We start from the raw sequence: 20,571 nt of genomic DNA, 5'->3' as shown, positions 1-20,571 counted from the left end.
ATATATATATATATATATATATATATATATATATATATACAGTGTATATATTTATATATATATATATATATATAATTTTTTTTATCAAACCAGTAAATGCTCTTGTTTGTGAAGGAACTGAAAAATCACATGAACAAGCAATAAAGGCTGCGCAAAACCGTTCTTATAGAGGTTAAGCAAAGTTTGCAAAATCTAAGGAAAATCAGCTTGAGAAGTGTTTTCTGGTTGAAATACCGTTTTCAAAGCAGCGCATAGAAATAGTAATGTTACCACGGTACAAATCCAACACACAATATAAACTGTCTAGATTCACTGCATACAGATAATTACCCAACAGTCACTGGTCCATGGTTTATCTTCTGACCAGATGGTCTCCTCTCTGGCTGAGCTGTCCTGGGGTTTTGATCACTTTCTTGGCTGCTGCTGAAGATAACAACATAACACATTATATCACCCGCTAAATAAACACCATTCCCCTTTATTAAAAAACAAGATATATAGAGTTTAAAAGTGAACTTAGAGCTATAACTGTTTTGTTTTTATGAACCAGGAAACAATTGTGTGTACGTGTTTTGTGGCGCCAAGCTGGATTTCCTGCACGTCACCTCTGAGCCAAATAGCGTTCTGCCGTCGGCTGCCTATAGCAGCTCAGTGCAGCGAACGCTGCTAACAAATAAAGGGGCTTTCAAAATGAAGTATTTTATACTTCATGAATGAAAGTCCCCTTTATTTGTTACGATGGTAAATCCTAGTGTTTCAAAAACGCTAGGATTTACCATCACTTTAAGTCCATTATAATTAAAGGAGCCACATCTATTTTGTAATGTCCACTTCTTGGACCATATAGGGCTAGATTACGAGTGGAGTGCTGTTTTAACGTGCACCCGTAAAGGGGCAAATTTGCCAGTTTACAGGCGCACGTTACATAACTAGCCATTACAAGTGGATGGTTAATGCTTCTGCAAGCTCGCGGTTTCACTTTGCATAATTAACCAAAGGTCAGACCTCTGGTTAATGAAAAAAATGTGCCCCAATAGCCCCCCAAATGAAGAGTAAAGTTCTTTAATCTAAAATAAAAAGATGAGCATCTTTATTTTGCTTTTTTTTTTAATCTGCACAAAGCAGTTATAAGGGGTTAAAGTGAGGGGATGTGGGGTGTTTGGAAAATAAAAACTGCACTGAAAATGTCTTTACATTGAGGTGAATGGGGACTGTGTTTTTACTGTAAATATATATGTACAGTATATGCTTATTTACATATATATTTTTTTGTGTTAATACAGGTGGCCCTCGGTTTACAATGGTTCAATTTGCACCGTTTCAGAATAACAACCTTTTTTCTCAGTCATGTGACTGCTATTGAAAAGCATTGAGAAGCAGTGCATTGATTAAAATAGGCAGTAGGTGGAACTGTCCGCTTGTGTTGCAGCAAAGATAGGCAAGCCAAGCAAGCTAAAATTATTCAGTTTAACCAGACCTGAGCTATCGAGCAGCTTGCAAAGGAACAAGATCTTCCTGTCTATAAATCAGTCCAGATTGGAATGCATAGAAAGAACTGTTTGCAGAAAAATGCAAGTATAGTCTGTGTTATGTGATTATTTTATTAGGTTTATAATGTTGTTTAGTATTTAAAGTCTTCATTTCAAAGCTTAAAATTAAAAATAATGTATTAGGTGTTACTTATGTCAATTTTGAGAGGGGCCTGGAACCTAATTCCCTCACTTCCCATTGACTTACATTATAAACTGGGTTTCAATTTACAACGGTTTTGATTTACAACCATTCCTTCTGGAACCTAACCCCCGGCGTAAACTGAGGGCTACCTGTATATGTAAATACACATACATTTATATTCATATACATATTTATTTTTATTTTGCTGCCCAACGCTGCACAAATTGCCCCCTGTGCTGTGCTAGGTGCTTTGCAGTGTCTGATGGCATGAGAACAAGGCTCCCATTGGAGCCTATGAAAGCAGGCTTTTTGTGGGCGCATGGCTTCCAGGCAATGCGAACGCAAGGTCACGTTCAAATTGCGTCTAACTGTAATACCAGTACTCCACTCGTAATCTAGGCCATAATTAGTACCACTGTGAAGAATACCAGCAAAAAAGCTTTACATAAAAAAATAATTAAATAATTAAAGGACCATAATATTCAAAAAAATTATATGCTCTACCCTGCACTATTGTGTGTTCAACCCTACAAAGGGTTAAACACAGAGTAGAAGTACCGCTCCAATCAGCAGCGCTAGTGGCATGACTCAGCTGTGCTACTAGCCCTTATGATTGGATCAGCAGCGATTTACTTTTTTTGGGGGGGTTAAACACACAGTGCAGGGTTGATAGTCTTAAAATGATGTGCGCTAACAAATTAGAGCATGCTATTTTTTAACTATGAGTCCTCTCTAATATATACAAAAACAGTTATGCGTGCTGGGCCGGATGTAGGCGAAAAATCCTGACCACACCTCTAGAACAGTTTTTCTTAACTCCGGTATTCTGTCAAAAATAGCTACCTTGTTGAGATTTGCTACCTCAACCTGCACATGCTCCCAATTATATAATTGTACCCTAAATATGTTTGAAAGGAATGTGGTGGAATGCGATTATTTAATGAATAGCATGCGCAGATGCAAATAGCGAATCTCAACGAGATTACATTGCTAACGCTGGCCACGGACATGGGTGCATGCGCAGTTCAGGTTGTTAGCCGTAATTCCCCCCCATGTTCACTATGTTTTTTTGCCTCCATTTGGAAGGTTCAAGGTAGAAAAAGCCAACAAACTCTGCCGAGTGAGATCTGCGAAAATGAGGACCTATTGTTTTTCGCTTTTTGAGATTTGTTACATGCATCTGCGCATGCTATTCATTACATAATCGCATTCCTTTCAAACACATGTGAAGTACGATTACGTAATTGTGAGGTAGCAAATCTCGGCAAGTAGCTATTTTCAACAGAACATCGTTCCTCAGGGCTCCTAACAGGCCAGATTCTAGAGCACAGGTGAAATAATCAGCTGATGGGTGTGAGCAGGTTGTAACCATGGTTACTGATCAGCTGAACTTTCACCTGTGCGCTAGTATTCTGAAAACATGGCCTATTAGGGGTCCTGAGAACTAGAATTGAGAAAACTACTCTAGAATGCCCTAGAATATCTACACCTCGCTTTTTCTATTGATACTACCATAACAAAACAGACACTCAAATATTTTAAAATTGAAAACATTTACAAAACTCCTTTGTAAGTGTGTTTTCAGTTGTAATTATCGTTTTTCGGCATTAATCTGTTTTCATTTGATGTGTAAGATACTATGTACAACCCCAATTCCAAGTGCAAAGAAACAAAGAGGGGTCTATTCCGAACGGAGCTTGATGCCCCGTGTTTCTGGCGAGCCTACAGGCTCGCCAGAAACACAAGTTATGGAGCAGCGGTCTAAAGACCACTGCTCCATAACCTGTCCGCCTGCTCTGAGGCGGCGCACAGAAATCAAACCGATCAAATGCGATCAGGTTGACTGACACCCCCTGCTAGCGGCCGATTGGCCGCGAATCTGCAAGGGGCGGTATTGCACCAGCAGTTCACAAGAACTGCTGGTGCAATGATAAATGCAGAGAGTGTATACTGTCGGCATTTATCGATGTGCGGCGGACATGGTTCGCTATAGCGGATCATGTCCGTCCGCACATTGATAAATGGACCCCAAAGAGTCACTTGAAAATTCAATTCACCCTGTACTATACTGAAAACACATTATTAACACATTATTTGACAGTAAAAACCTGTGGAAAAAATCTTGGTTTCTAATAAACAACAAACTGTTAATACCCAATCACAAATAAGCAATTGCTTATAGAAATCCAGTTTAAGAAGATGAAATTACTGTATATTGTATTTATGAAAAAGTGAGAATGAAAAAAAAAAAGACATTTTGACAGTGCAACTGCCATTTCTAGATAACGTAATAGTGATTTCCTTTTTCTCGTGTTTTCTGCAGTTCTTGTTAGCTTTATGGGAACACATTTAGCGACCAATGGGCCATATATTGAGTTATAATTAAAGCTTAATTGCTGATACATAGCATGGATTATAAAAAAATAAAAATAAATGATTAAACAATACTATTGCAAGCAGTACATTGGTATACCAGAGGTGGTGTTCCAGCATATTTGTTGAGTACCATCTTTGGTTTTCACCAACCTTGTCCTAATTTGATCATAATTTCAGGATATAAATAAAGAATTTGATATTTTTATTGTTACCTAAATATCACTAGTCCACCATGATTTATCTTCCGGCCAGACGGACTCCTCTCCGATTCTGGAGTTCTGGGGTTTTGCTCAGTCTCCTTGAGGTTGATGCTAAAGGTAATAATAGAAAATACCACATTTAACCCAAAGAACATTTTCCTTGTCCATCAGTAGAAATAACAAAATTTGTATTTTATTCCAGACACATCCCGGAGTTATTTTGCTGTTTTTGTTTGTTTACTGATGCACATTTCTGATGTTTTCCATGAAGGGTCACTGCAGTTGAGGTTATAAGAATGCTGTTAGTGACTGTAATGCTCTGTCACAAATAAATAATCTGTAGTTATATAACCTTATTCATTGTGAAAATATTTTGTTTTGTCCTTTTCCTGGTATATTGTACTGTTATATATTTGCTAGTATTTCTCACAAATACTTTATCCACCTCGATACTGCACTATTATTTGACTAGATTTTCACAGGTATTTTGTCCCAGCTTCTTATCGCTAGTGCAAAAGTGGTAACACACAGCTAAAGTCAGATCCAGGCCAGCAACAAACTACTGGTCCGGAGTTGAGCCAATCAGGGGCTGCATATGTGCATATTGACTAATCTCTGGCCTCTACAGTACAGGATCAGCAGAAGATGAATTTAGCTGTGTTTATACCATGGGGGGTTAAACACAGAGAATTGTTGAAACAATAGCACAGTTTATGGTTATTCCACCTTACCACGTGCTCTGTTCTCTGATATTTCCCTCTCACCCCTATCCCTTATATATCTCTATCTTTAATATGTTCCTCCAATGTCCCATTGCTTTTACATATCCTTATTATGTTACCTCATATGATAACTATGTATAATAATTTTTTTTTCAGTTATATATGGCAAAAATTTCCTTACAACTGCAAGACATTAGGAACCATGTTGTAATCATATTTTAGTCTTACCTGAGGCTCCTTGACCCAGTATTCATATTCACTCCAAATGGATTCTTCTTAGAGTGTGATGTTCTGAGGTTTGGGTCCGTTTCTTGGTGATTACTTGTAAATACAGTAATAAAAAAATAGGTAACACAGTCACCTGAATAGAAGATTACACTTTTCTTTTCACCAGTTCATCCTTTGATGCAAAAAAATTGTATTTAATCTACAAACAAAATTTCATTTAAGAGTTGATGGAACAGATTATTTAAAATGTTATGTGCCAGAGACAAATAATTAAATATTTTCTTCACATTTATTTTTCTGAAGCTCTCTGGCCTGTATTAAAGGGACAGTAAACCCTTGCAATTATTTTTCTGAAGTCTTGCAATAAATAGGCATACTAGGTGCATTTGAAAATGTGTTCAGTGCATTAACACCTTGTTTTGATGAAACTGCTTTTCAACATCTAAACTTAACCAACCATTTGACTTATTTTTGTTAGCAAAATAGCCACTGTTTAGCAGTTCCTTTTATGATAATCTCTGCTGAAGTCAATCAGTGGCCAGATATGTGGAAGGGTCAGGTTTGTGATATCTGCAGTGTGCACGTCCAATTCTCAGTACTGGAAAATCCACAATTTTTACACTTAAATTATAAAAAAGGTTAGAAAGGTCAGCGATTGCCGATGTCAATGTTGTTAATGCACCCTGTGGGGACGATTTAACAAGCCCTGAATCTGGCCATCTCACCCTGTTTCCACGCGAGCCTTCAGACTCGCCGGAAACAGGAGTTAATTTTAACTGGATCTGCCGTCTCTGAGCGACGTACAGCAATCAACCCGATCCTACGATCCTATACGATCGGGTTGATTGACACCCCCTGCTAGTGGCCGATTGGCCGTGAATCTGTAGGGGGTGGCATTGCACAAGCAGTTTACCAGAACTGCTTGTGCAATGCTGAATGCGGACAATTTTTCAAGATCTGATATGTTATTTTTACATTATGGAAATGGTCTATTGGGAACTGTAAAACAGCTGATAAACATGATCAGAAAAATTGTAATTACCCCAGAAATCAGCAAGTATTATACTTTGTTTTATTCAGTAATTGTTGAAGTGAAGGTAAACTTTGATGAATGAATCTTTAAGTGAAGGTTAACTTTGATGAATACTATTAAAAACAGGGGCACTTTCATTCATCAAAGTTTAGAAGGCAGCCGTTTTGATAAAAAAACGTACCTTTCTTCTTTTCATAGCCAGAGCAGCTTCCCCCACCCGGAGATCCTCTCTTCACACGTCATCAATGACTAATCCAGCTTCCTCCAATCACAGCATGGCCTCAGGCAATGACTACCCTGGGGGGAAAGCCGTGATTGGAGGAAGCCGGATTAGTCATTGATGACGTGAGAAGAGAGGATCTCCGGGTGGGGGAAGCTGCTCTGGCTGTGCAAAGAAGAGAGGTAAGTTTTTAATCAAAACGGCTGCTTTGTAAACGTTGATGAATGACAGGGCCCCTGTTTTTATAAGTATTTTAAAAAAACGGGCTTTCATTCAACAAAGTTTACCTTCACTTTAACATTGACCGTAGCTGATACTTACGTGAGACTCATCAACCCAATATTCTGCAACGTTCCAGCCGCACTACTCTCAGCCTGAGATGTTCTGGTGTTATGGTCAGTATCTTGTAAGTGGCTATAAAAGTAAAGAAAGCACATAATGTATTCACTTGTATAGGTAACTGTATACTAAAGGGACATAAAAGCACATAATGTATTCACTTGTATAGGTGACTGTATATTAAAGGGACATAAAAGCACATAATGTATTCACTTGTATAGGTAACTGTATATTAAAGGGACATAAAAGCACATAATGTATTCACTTGTATAGGTGACTGTATATTAAAGGGACAAAAAAGCACATAATGTATTCACTTGTATAGGTGACTGTATATTAAAGGGACATAAAAGCTCATAATGTATTCACTTGTATAGGTGACTATATATTAAAGGGACATAAAAGCTCATAATGTATTCACTTGTATAGGTGACTATATATTAAAGGGACATAAAAGCTCATAATGTATTCACTTGTATAGGTGACTATATATTAAAGGGACATAAAAGCTCATCATGTATTCACTTGTATAGGTGACTGTATATTGAAGGCACATAAAAGCTCATCATGTATTCACTTGTATAGGTGACTGTATATTAAAGGGACATAATAGCACATAATGTATTCACTTGTATAGGTGACTGTAAATAAAAGGGACATAAAAGCACACAAAAAATGCTCTATGCTCGCATATAACTATGTGTTTATCCCCTTCAAATGGGTTAAAATATAACTAAGTCAGCTACAGCGCAACAATGCACTACTGGGAGCTAGCTTAACATGGTGAGCCAATGACAAGATACTGTGAGTAGCCGCTAATCAGCAGCTAGCTCCCAGTAATGCATTGCTTCTCTTGAGTCTACCTAAGTATGGTTTTCAACAAAGGATACTAAAAGAAATAAATAAGTACATTTGATAATAGAGGTCAATTGATAAGTCTCTTAAAATGACATGCTTTACCTGAATGATTAAAGTTTAATGTTGACTTTTATGTCCCAATAATACACTATGAACCACTCTTTGCATAGTTTGGAAAAAAACTGATTTGCATTTATGTGTATAAAGGGACACTCAACTGAACATTTAATTACCCCAACTGTCATTAATTTGTCTGCTCTGCATACAATCTACTTTCCCCCCATTCTACTAGAGAGGATAAATGCATCTAGCACGATTCAAAACTCTGATCCTGCAACATTCTACACAGTGATTGCTTAACCGATGCAGGAGCTCAAGAAGCTTTTCAAGCTTTTATTTTGAATTCAATCATTATTTAAGTACTACAACGGCCCCTAGAGCCTATGGGAGTAGCAACATTAGTACTCAGCTTGTATGGGATAGTTTTTGATGTTAGTTGTAAAGGTTTTATTTATACTAATAAAACCTAACATTACTAAAAATAAAAAACCTAACATTACAAAAAAACTATAATTACAAAAAATAATAAACACTAAAATTACAAAAAATAAAAAAAAACTACCATTACAAAAAATAACAAACAAAATTATCAAAATAATAAAAATGATTCCTATTCTAATACCCTGTTTAATAAAAAAAACACACCCCAAAATAAAAAAACTAATCTATAATAAACTACCAATAGCCCTTAAAAGGGCCTTTTGTAGGGCATTGCCCTAAAGTTAAATAGCTCTTTTTCTAAAACATTACAACAAACACCCCCTAACATTACAAACCCCCACCCCCCCAAACCCACAAAAATAAAAAAAACTTAATCTACCCATTGCCCTGGAAAGGGCATTTGTATGGGCAAATAGCTCTTTTACTGCCCAGTCCTAACCTAAAAAAAAAAACACCCCAAAAAACCCTAAAAAAACACTAACCCCAAAATCGCTACTCACAGTTGCTGTCCGTGAACGATCTTCATCCCAGCGGCGAAGCATCTTCATCCAGGCGGCTCCATCTTCATCCCTGCGGAGGCGGAGCCGTCGATGCGCGGAGGCGGAGCGGTTGATGCGCAGAGGCGGAGGTCCAGGTGTAGGGTCCAGACGGAAGTCCATCGGTCCGACGTGGAGGTCCTCTTCATGCGATCGTCCGCCGCACACTGAGGATTCAATGCAAGGTACCCCTTTTATATTGGCGTGCCGTTGCATTCCTATTGGCTGAAAATTTTAAATCAGCCAATAGGAATTAGAGCTGCTTAAATCCTATTGGCTGATTTGAACAGCCAATAGGATTTAAGCAGCTCTCATTCCTATTGGCTGATTCCAATAAGGGGTACCTTGCATTGAATCCTCAGCGTGTGGGAGACGATCGCATGAAGAGGACCTCCACGTCGGAGGATTCAATGCAAGGTACCCCTGATTTGAATCAGCCAATAGGAATGAGAGCTGCTTAAATCCTATTGGCTGATTTGAACAGCCAATAGGATTTAAGCAGCTCTCATTCCTATTGGCTGATTCAAATCAGGGGTACCTTGCATTGAATCCTCAGTGTGTGGGGGACGATCGCATGAAGAGGACCTCCACGTCGGACCGAGGGACCTCCGCCTCTGCTCACTGACTGCTCCGCCTCCGCAGGGATGATGAAGATGACGGTCCCGCGATGGGTGAAGATGAAGCCGTCTTGATGAAGATGCTTCACCGCTGGGATGAAGATCGTTTGCCGGACTTCAGAAACTGTAAGTACCAATTTTGGGGTTAGTGTTAGGTTTTTTAGGTTAGGGCTGGGCAGAAAAAGAGCTGAATGCCCTTTAAAGGGCAATAAAAGAGCTGAATGCCCTTTTAACGGCAGTATAAGAGCTGAATGCCCTTTTCAGGGCAATGGGCAGATTAGTTTTTTTTAGTTAATTTTTCTTTATTTTGTGGATTTGGGGTTGGGGTGGGGGTTTGTAATGTGAGTGGGTGTTTGTTTTTAATTTTTTTGCAAAAGAGCTGTTAACTTTAGGGCAATGCCCTACAAAAGGCCTTTTTAAGGGCCCTTGGTAGTTTATTATAGATTAGTTTTTTTTTATTTTCGGTTGTTTTTTTTTCTTTAAAACGGGGTATTAGAATAGGAATAATTTTTATTGTTTTGGATAATTTCGTTTGTTATTTTTTGTAATGGTAGTGTTTATTATTTTTTGTAATTGTAGTTATAATTTTTTAGTAATGTTAGGTTTTTTATTTTTAGTAATGTTAGATTTTATTAGTGTAAGCTTAGGTTTTATTTTTATTTCACAGGTAAGTTTGTATTTATTTTAACTAGGTAGTTAGTAAATAGTTATATTGTAGCTAGCTTAGGTTTTATTTTTATTTCACAGGTAAGTTTGTAATTATTTTTAAATAAGTAGTTAGTTAATAATTGTAACTTTAATTTAGGTCTATTTTAATTATGTTAAAGTTAGGGGGTGTTATGTTTAGGGGATAATATAGTTTAATTTAGGTTGTTGCGATGTGGGGGCGACGGTTCAGGGGTTAATAGGTTTAGTTAGTGTCAGCGATGTTTGGGAACTGCGGTACTTAGGGGTTAATAGGTTTAGATAGTGTTGGCGATGTTTGGGAACGGTGGTTTAGGGGTTAATAGGTTTATTTAGTTTCGGCGATGTCGGAACTGCGATTTGGGGTTAATAGGTTTAGTTAGTAATATAATACAATCTAAGGGGGCGCTTGTAAAAGAGTAAAACTGCTTAATAGTTGGCAGTATTCAGTATGTCTGATACAATGTATAATATACAAATAACCATATTAAGTATACATACAGATTTTACAAAGAAATGTCCCAAGTGAACAAAATATACTTCTTGGATATAGGAGAATCCTCCTTAAAAGAAATTTTCGTATGTTGGCTGCCTCCTCCTCACTGATTGATCCGGGGTAAAGCTGTAGAATATAAAGAAGAACAGAGGGGTGCCTCAGGTGCAGGATCATCAAACACAAATATGAACTCGATATAATATAGGCCAGATGGGTACTCACATATTTATAGAGCACACCAATGTGCTAGTAGGTGCAGGCTGTAGAATTATCGGTTGTAACAGCTCACCCACAGCTGGGATTTTCAGTGTGCTGCAATGGATATAAAGCATAGATAGAAGGCACTACATGTGCAGATCAATCAGAGTATAACCATATATTTTGCTAATGTCAAATGGGTACTCACATATTCACCAAGCAAACCAATGTGCTGGTAGATGCAGACTGAGAGATTTATAGCAGGTGTGTCAGCTCACCCCAATGTGGTTCTCCCAATGAGCAGGATCCAGGTGCAGGGAAGTGCCAATAATGGTGCTCCAATAGGAGCTCAATAATCACAGGCAGGTAAGGTCTTTCCACTCAATTTGGATTTTTGTAAAAAAAACCTGATGCCTAAGAAAACGGCTTTATAGCGCCAAGAAACGCGTTGTATGTATAGGGGGACATTTGGATACCCTAATATTACTTTTGTATTTGTTTTTAAACCTTTTTAATAAATACCATATCTTACAAAAATCCAAATTGCACCTGGATCCTGCTCATTGGGAGAACCACATTGGGGTGAGCTTACACACCTGCTATAAATCTGTCAGTCTGCATCTACCAGCACATTGGTTTGCTTGGTGAATATGTGAGTACCCATTTGACATTAGCAGAATATATGGTTATACTCTGATTGATCTGCACATGTAGTGCCTTCTATCTATGCTTTATATCCATTAAAGCACACTAAAAATCTCAGCTGTGGGTGAGCTGTTACACCCGATAATTCTACAGCCTGCACCTACTAGCACATTGGTGTGCTCTATTAATATGTACCCATTTGGCCTATATTATATTGAGTTGATATTTGTGTTTGATGATCCAGCATATGAGGCGCTCCTCTGTTTTTCTTTATATTCTGTAGGTTTAGTTAGTGTTGGCGATGGGGGGGGTGCGGTTTAGGGGTAATAGGTTTAGGTAGTGTTGGCGATGTCGGGCAATGGCGGTTTAGGGGTTAATAGCTTTATTTAGTGATTTAGTTAGTGTCGGCGATGTGGGGGGTACGGTTTAGGGGTTAATAGGTTTAGGTGGTGTTGGCGATGTGGGGGGATGGCGGTTTAGGGGTTAATAGCTTTATTTAGTGTTGGCGATGTGGGTGGTGGCAGTTTTAGATAATTTTGTTTCGCCAATCGCCGGCAAATTAGTTAAGTTAAATTAAATCGTTTTTTTTCTGATCCTTTCTTTATTCATATGCATTAGTCTATTCTAAACTTCAAAATTGAATAATGCATATAAATAAAGAATGGATTCGAAAAAAAGAATGGATCCGAAAAAACGATTAACTTAACTTAAAACTAATTTTTTTTTTAATTTTTTGCTGAAACAAAATTATTTATTTAACTAATCAAAATGAAACGAAACAAATTTTGTAGCGGCACACATGTCTATTTAGCAGTTCCTTCTCTGATAATCTCCGCTGAAGCCAATCAGGGGCCAGATATGTGGAAGGGTCAGGTTTGTGAAGTCTGCAGTGTGCACGTCCAATTCTCAGAACTGGAAAACCCAAAATTTTTAGACTTAAATTATAAAAGGTCAGGTGGTCAGCGATCGCCAATGTCAATGTTGTTGACTCACCCTATGGGTGAATTTTTCGATATCTGCTGGGATCTGATTAGTTATTTTCACAATACGGAAATAGTGTATTGGGAGTCAAAAAACAGCTGATAAACACAATCAGAATTGTAATTAACCCAGAAATCAGCAAGAATTATACTTAGTTTTGTTCAGTTATTGTTGATTTTACAAAGATCTCAACATTGACCGTAGCTGATACGTGAGACTCATAAACCCAATATTCTGCAACGATCCAGCCGCACTACTCTCAGCCTGAGATGTTCTGGTGTTATGGTCAGTATCTTGTATGTGACTGTAAAAGTAAAGAAAGCACATAATGTATTCACTTGTATAGGTGACTGTAAATTAAAGTGCCTTGTTTGCCTAGGCCAAAATACACCCCTGATATATCCTGTGTGTGTGTGTGTGTGTGTGTGTGTGTATATATATATATACTGATATATACTGTGTGTGTGTATATATACTGATATATACTGTGTGTGTGTATATATATATACTGATATATACTGTGTGTGTGTATATATATATACTGATATATACTGTGTGTGTGTATATATATATATATACTGATATATACTGTGTGTGTGTGTGTATATATACTGATATATCCTGTGTGTGTGTGTGTGTATATATATACTGATATATACTGTGTGTATATATATACTGATATATACTGTGTGTATATATATATACTGATATATACTGTGTGTGTGTGTGTGTATATATATATACTGATATATACTGTGTGTATATATATACTGATATATACTGTGTGTATATATATATACTGATATATACTGTGTGTGTGTGTGTATATATATATATACCTGGTATATATATAGGCCTGGTACAAGTTAAGAAGTTTAAAACAAATCCACAGCTGCAGACTATTTTGCAACTTGAGTATGGTAACTGCAGAAATGTACGTTGCATAGGATTAAAGTCAATGTTTTCATTGTGATATGATGACTTGTTGGTGGAATCAGAAAAAGTTGCACCTTTGGTTAAAAAAAATACTTTCTACAGTTTATATGAAACATTTAATTTGCCTTATTGTGAGTGATTCCTTTTAATGAATCATTTATGAGAAGAGGAAGTGCAAGGAAACTGCAGCAAAGGAGTCAAACCTGTGAGAATATATCCAATTTTTCATAATGTACCAGACAAAACTCCATATTGTTTGTGTTTACACTGATATTTGCTCTCATTCCAGATCATGCTCAGCGGGATATATATATACTGGATATATAAAATGTGGATATATAGAGAGGCAGTGAGAACTGAGAAGTTTGGCTTTTCTGCTTGTTCTGGAGTCGCTCCAAAATCCTACTAAGTTAATGTTTACTGCTTCAGCTGGCAACGGCCGTAAACAGTACAGAGAATGCTAATAGGGCTGGAATGTTCCATTGGTCACAGACTAGTAAGACATTACAATGAGCAAGTAACAATTGTGCCTTTACCTATCTATAACAATGAGTTCACTAGTAGCTTTTCTCTAATAACTGCTAGTTTGTTTCCCTATGATGATATTTCTTTACCCCTTTCATTGTATGTTTGCTTACAGGTGCTAAGTGCATATTGTGCACACACAGACAGACAGGCACACTCAGACAGACAGGCACACTCAGACAGACAGGCACACTCAGACAGACAGGCACACTCAGACAGACAGGCACACTCAGACAGACAGGCACACACAGACAGACAGGCACACTCAGTAACTGGCTTTCACATAAAGACAAACGCACTAACTAACCTTTCTCCCTAGAGCTTATCTTGTTCAGCTGGTTGGCAGAGGAGAGGTCGAGTTTATCTTTTGCCAACAGTTAGTGAATGAACTTTCTGCTGATTTGCAGCTGCAATAAAACCCTTAGCCCCTGTAGCTCCAGTACAAGACGCTGCACATCCAGAGCAATTTATCACTCAATTCCTTATGTTACCTAAAATCTGCCAGTTCCCGAGCAAGTGAAGCGTCACTATGCAACATCACAGTACTTGCAGCTGCCAGGGCCAATGACTAAATGACATGGGCAGTGCTGACACTGTGAGAAACTGCTCTAAAGAACCCTTAAAGGGACATTTAAAGAGACAGTAAACACCTTGTCATTACCAGCAGGTTCTGCAGTCTTGCAATAACCTAACATACTGGATGAGTCTGAAAATGTTGGAACTTGTTTGCTGCAAATGGTTTTTCAATAGCCAAACTCCACCCACCACTTGCCTTATTTGGAAGAGCCAATCCAGACTGGAGTAGATACAGCTAGCTGCAGTCATTAAAGGGGCGTGAAACCCAACATGTTTATTTTGTGATTCAGACAGAGGATACAATTTTAAAAAAACTTTCCATTTTACTTCTATTAGTCATTATCAAATGTGCTATTTGCTTCATTCTCCTGGTATTGTTTGTTGAAAAGATACCTACTGTAGGTAGATATTGTGCACATATATGGAGCACTACACGGCAGGAAAAAGTGCTCTAGCAAATGTATAATATTCTTGCAAAACTACTGCCATTTTGAATCCTAGCTGAATCATGAAAATGTCCCTTTAAGTCCCTTTAAGCTTCTTTGTCATAAAATCATAATTCTGTAAGCAAATTGTGCATTGTTTTGAAGTCCAGAGACAAACCCCTCAAGTGCCTCCTGAATATTCTTTATCTGTCATTGCCAGTTACTGGGACATATATAAATGTTCTCCTTCACTGATCTAGCAATCACTATGTAGCATGTTGTAGTGCTAAAGCTTGGTATGCTGCAAGATCCACTCCAGCTAAATGATAGAAATAGCAAACAAAATGAATATAAACACATATCTAGATGATGTGTTATTAGAAAATTATCTTTAGCTGGGGTTTCACACCCTCTATTATGTAGCATGAACAGATTTGGGTGTTCAAATATTTAGTTTCACTTTGTTTAGTTAAAGGGACATAAAACCCCAAATTATTATTTTATGATTCAGATAGAACATTTATTGAAAAGCAGGAAGGTATGTTCAGGAGTGTGCACGTGTTTGCAGCACTATATGGTAAACGTTTTGCAACAATGTTACACATTAGCAGTAGCACTAGAGGGCAGCACTATTCCCTGTCATGTAGTGCTCCAGACACGTGCACGCTACCTATCTAGATATCTCTTCAACAAAGAATAACATGAGAACAGAGCAAATTTGATAAAAGAAGTAAATTGGAAACTTTTTTTAAATTATATTCTCTATCTGAATGATGAAATAAAACTGTTGGTTATCAAGTCCCTTTAATATTTATGGTTAGCTTGCCCTACTGCAGTCTATTAACTTGTGTGCTTGTGCACGCTTTCATTATCACCAACAGCCAATAGAAATGATCTAGAATTAAGATACCAAATTCAAGGAGTGAAAAAAACCCCATTATTGACATGTTGACACGGTACAATAAAAAGTGTACGCAAAGTGCATATTTTTATTACCATTATAATAAATAAGGTTGTAAATATCAGTTTGTGTGTTTGTTGTAAACTCTTAAAAAAATAATAAAGAAGGGGTTAAACTCTTATAAATGGAGGACTTTGGGTATAGTTATATAACTGATGTGCACGTATGGGGCTCCCATAAGCCTCTACTCAAATAAATGCAGGTGCACTAAGTGATCATTATTACTGCAGTTATCACCTGGCTGTTAAAACTTATAGAGGGGCTTTTTTTTTTAAAAGAGGGGCTTATAAACTTTAATATAAGGGGTCTTTAGGCCTTTTTGATGGCTGGCCTGCCTAGAGACCCCCTTATTAAAAAAAAAAATGTGTGTTTAACTTTATTTATTTTAAATATGTGCATTTTATAACCCCAAGAAAGAGCAGGCAATTGCCTTTAAAATTGTGGGTCTTGGGGGTTTCTAGGGGTTAAGGGAGCTGAGATTGAAGGGTTTGAATACTTTTTAATCAAAGGGTTAATAAATATTTCATGACATGAATAAAATGTCACCAATATCCATTTATTACACATCATTTATTCTTTTAAATATATTGTTCTTACAAACGTATATTGCTTCGACTGTCCATTTCTTTAGCTCTTCACAGCTTAGGCAAACAAGATCAGACCGCCAAACGTAAAAACAAAAATAATAATCCGGCCCTTCTGTGAGCGTTCACGAGGGAGCCGATTGCCAATGGTTGCTATGGCAGCCTTTGAAGCTTCCTCAGAGTTGATAACTGTCAGGATGCCAGGAATCAGACTGAGACGAGAAGTGCAAAAATAATCACACCTTTATTAATAGCAAAAAATAATAAAAAGTCCACAAGTCAAATAACAAGCCAGGAATCAAAGCCAGTGCTGGTAGTCAGACGAGCCAAGTCAGGAAACAAAGCAAATAGTCAGACGAGCCGAGTCAGGAGCCAAAGCGAGTAGTCAGACGAGCCGGAATCAGGAACAAGGAGAACAACAGAGTCAGGAACAAACCAGGGATCAGGAACCAGGAGGGACATCAGACAGCCAGGTAATACACAGGAGCTCTCACAAACAGGTCTGAGACAATGCAAGGGCAAAGCATACTGAACAGAGACCCTTTAAATAATAAGTGATAACATCACAATTCTGAGATTGCATCCTGTCTCACACGGATGATGTACACCAGTCTGGCCATAAAAGGAAGTGCAGGAAATGAGCAGCATCACACAGTATGCACCAGAGTCAGCAAGAGAGGTGAGTAAAATGGCTGCCAGCAGCACATGGCAAACAAAACAGGGAAAAATCCCTGACAATAACGCTCTGCATAAAAGGAGCTTCAAGTAATGTACTAATTTATAGCCTCTATAGTTTTTGTGCTCGTCAGGTGCTTTAATTTTTGTATTAAATTACTACAATTGCTGCCATATTTTTATTTTGTCTCCTGTTGTTTATTTTTATACTTTTCCAAATGTTCCGTTCTCCGTGGCTTACTCTGTTCTCTTTTGGCCGTTGGATTAAAAGGCTTTTTTTAAAGATGAAATGTTTTTTCTATACTAGTAGAAACTAATATTAGATTTATTATTCTTATACCGTAGCACTTTTTTTAGGCAGTTTCATTCTATTGTGCTTTGCCTTTATATATATATATATATATATATATATATATATATATATATATATATATATATATATAAAAAACAGTGGCTACTGCAGATTGCCTAAAACTGACACGCTAGGAGGGCGGGTGTAAATGTTGTTAGGGGCAACCAGTTCCTCTGCTAGCGTGTAAGTCGGCATTCACTGTGATCAGCTGTCAGTGTGTTGTTGTGTGTGTGCGCTCCCGTGTCTGATCAACTAGGTAATGGTGATTGGATATGGAAAAAGAGGAGAAAAACAGCCCATCTGTATCGGTGTTTGAAAAAAGATTGTCGTTGTACATAATTTTAGGTACTATTTAGGATATTTGAAATACTCGTTTTTTTACAAAAAATAGATAAGTACATTAAAAATAATTTATAGAATTTATTTCGCTCAAGCGATAGCGTTTACTTTCAACTCGTAATACAAGTGATAAACCCCACGAATGCAAACACTTGCGATAAACCCTTTATTGCTCGCGTGCAAACGCTTGCAGTCCACTCGTAATCTGGCCCTTTAGGTTTTTTGCAGGTATAATGGGACACTAACGTAAAAAATAATCTTTTATGATTCGGATAGGACATGCATTTTTAAGAGCCTTTCTAATTTACTTCCATTATCAAATTGTGCTCAGTCTTTTTATATTCACACTTTTCAAGACACCAGCTTCTACTGAGCATGTGCAAGAGTTTACATTGTATATGTATATGAGTCTGTGATTGGCTAATGGCTGTCACATGATACAGGGGGGCCAGCAAATTGATGTAAAAGTTTCTTTTTATTATGCACTTCTTAATTATACAATTCTACCGCATTCAATGGTCTTTTAATTATACTGATTGAAAATGTACATCTGCAGCAAATCAGTAAAGGATATACTCTTACCTTTATGCACTTATCTAATACAGAAAACGAGATGTTGAGGTCATATAAGTTATGCTTCTTACCTGAGATTCACTGACCCGGTATTTAGTTTCCCTCCTATGGGACTTCTCCCGGCTTGTGATGTTCTTGCATTTAGATCACTTTCTTGGAAGTTGCTAGTAAATAAAAAAAGATTACACTTTTTTCTCTCGCCTTCAGGATCACAAAACAAACATTTCTATACTGGCAGAACAGAGCACCCCTCCCCCCCCCGATAAAGACATGTGCCCTCATCCTCAGTTAAAGGGACATTAAACACTAGATTTTTCTTCGCATAAATGTTTTGTAGATGATCCATTTATATAGCCTATACAGATTTAAAAAAAAAAAAAATAATGTATAGTTTTACTTATTTTTAAATAACATTGTGCTGATTTTCAGACTCCTAACCAAGCCCCAAAGTTTTAGGAGAATACTGATGTATACGTACTCCAGCTTGCTCCTGTTTGTGTAAAGGGTCTTTTTATATGCAGAGGAAGGAGGAGGGGGGAGTGTCTGCTATTCAGTGGGTGTTCCAGTTAACCTTTTTAAAAAGTACTAAACTGGGAGCTTCTAAATAAGTTTTTAAACGGTTTTATACTGGATTTTTATGTCAGTGTCTGTGCATATTATTCTTTATAGTAGTGTCTATCACATGCAGTTAAATGAAAATTGGTGCATACTGTCCCTTTAAAGGGTTAAATATAGTAAAAAAACAGTCTTATTTCCTACCCTCCCAATGCAGTTTGTTACTCTATGTCTCTATACTACATCAGCTGAGCAAGTATTATACATTTTGGGCCAGATTACAAGCGGTGCGTTAATTAACGCTCCTGCTAGAAGTTTGGCGTTTTGAACTCGTCGGGTTGCGACGTATTATAAATTATATATATATATATGTCTATATGTGTGTACATATGTGTTTATGTGTTTATATTTCTTTAAATACATAAATACACATATAAATACATATTTATACATATATATATATATATATATATATATATATATACTGTATATACGCACACACAGACATATACATTTTTAGACATGTATATATCTCTATGTTAAAACCATTTCCCTTTTTTATTTATATTTTTGAGCCTTTATAACTTTTGTGTGCAATATTTTTTTCTGAATAATTTTATTAGATAGTGTTATTATGAGTGTAACTTTATTTTATAATGTTTTTGAAGTGTTTTGTGTAACTTTTTAGTTTTGCAAAACAGTTAACCAGAGCTCTGAAGTCGTGGTAATTATTATAGAGTAAATCGCAACTGGGCTCAAGCGATAGCGTTTACTTTCAACTCGTAATGCAAGTGATAAACCCCACAAACGCAAACACTCGCGATATACCCTTTATTGCTCGCATGCAAACATTTGCGGTCCACTCATAATCTGGCCCTTTAGGTTTTTTGCAGGTATAATGGGACACTAAATTCAAAAATAATCTTTTATGATTCGGATAGGACATGCATTTTTAAGAGACTTTCCAATTTACTTCCATTATCAAATTGTGCTCAGTCTTTTTATATTTACACTTTTCAAGACACCAGCTTCTACTGAGCATGTGCAAGAGTTTACATTGTATATGAGTCTGTGATTGGATGATGGCTGTCACATGATACAGGGGGCCAGCGAATTGATGTAAAAGTGTCTTGATTATACAATTCTACGGTAGTCAATCGTCTTTACCTTGAGGTACCGGTATTTAGTTTCCCTCCTATGGGGCTTCTCCCGGCTTGTGATGTTCTTGCATTTAGATCACTTTCTTGGAAGTTGCTAGTAAATAAAAAAAGATTACACTTTTTTTCTCTCGCCTTCAGGATCACAAAACAAACATTTCTATACTGACAGAACAGAGCACCCCCCCCCCCCCGATAAAGACATGTGCCCTCATCCTCAGTTAAAGGGACATTGTATACTAGAGTTTTCTTCGCATAAATGTTTTGCAGATGATCAATTTATATAGCCTATACAGATTAATTTTTTTTTTTTTTTAAATAACATTGCACTGATTTTCAGACTCCTAACCAAGCTCCAAAGTTTTAGGAGAATACTGATGTATACCTACTCCAGCTTGCTCCTGTTTGTGTAAAGGGTCTTTTTATATGCAGGGGAAGGAGGAGGGGGGAGTGTCTGCTATTCAGTGGGTGTTCCAGCTACTTTTTTAACAGTGCTAAACTGGGAGCTTCTAAGTAAGTTTTTAACAAGATTTCGACTTCCTTATCATTTTGATTAAGGAGTTTTATCTGCTTAGCTTATGAGACAGCGGGACATAATCCTCCTT

The 20,571-nt window shown here is 37.2% G+C and overlaps 1 protein-coding gene across 1 annotated transcript in view; it reads right to left on the bottom strand.

Annotated features, from left to right (window-relative positions):
- The window catches only part of SYNE3 (spectrin repeat containing nuclear envelope family member 3), a 256,474-nt gene that overhangs the window by 40,811 nt on the left and 195,092 nt on the right, over nt 1-20,571 (bottom strand). Inside the window, exons 21-26 of the mRNA XM_053708894.1 lie at nt 19,977-20,063; nt 18,326-18,418; nt 6,775-6,867; nt 5,201-5,293; nt 4,263-4,361; nt 331-423 (exon numbers count right to left, since the gene is read on the bottom strand). Of these exons, the coding sequence (XP_053564869.1) occupies nt 331-423; nt 4,263-4,361; nt 5,201-5,293; nt 6,775-6,867; nt 18,326-18,418; nt 19,977-20,063 (558 nt within the window). The remainder of the gene's footprint in view (nt 1-330; nt 424-4,262; nt 4,362-5,200; nt 5,294-6,774; nt 6,868-18,325; nt 18,419-19,976; nt 20,064-20,571) is intronic.

Source organism: Bombina bombina, chromosome 1 (assembly GCF_027579735.1).
Source record: "Bombina bombina isolate aBomBom1 chromosome 1, aBomBom1.pri, whole genome shotgun sequence".
NCBI classification, from domain to species: Eukaryota; Metazoa; Chordata; class Amphibia; order Anura; family Bombinatoridae; genus Bombina; species Bombina bombina.
This window is presented reverse-complemented; position numbering and strand designations above follow the sequence as displayed.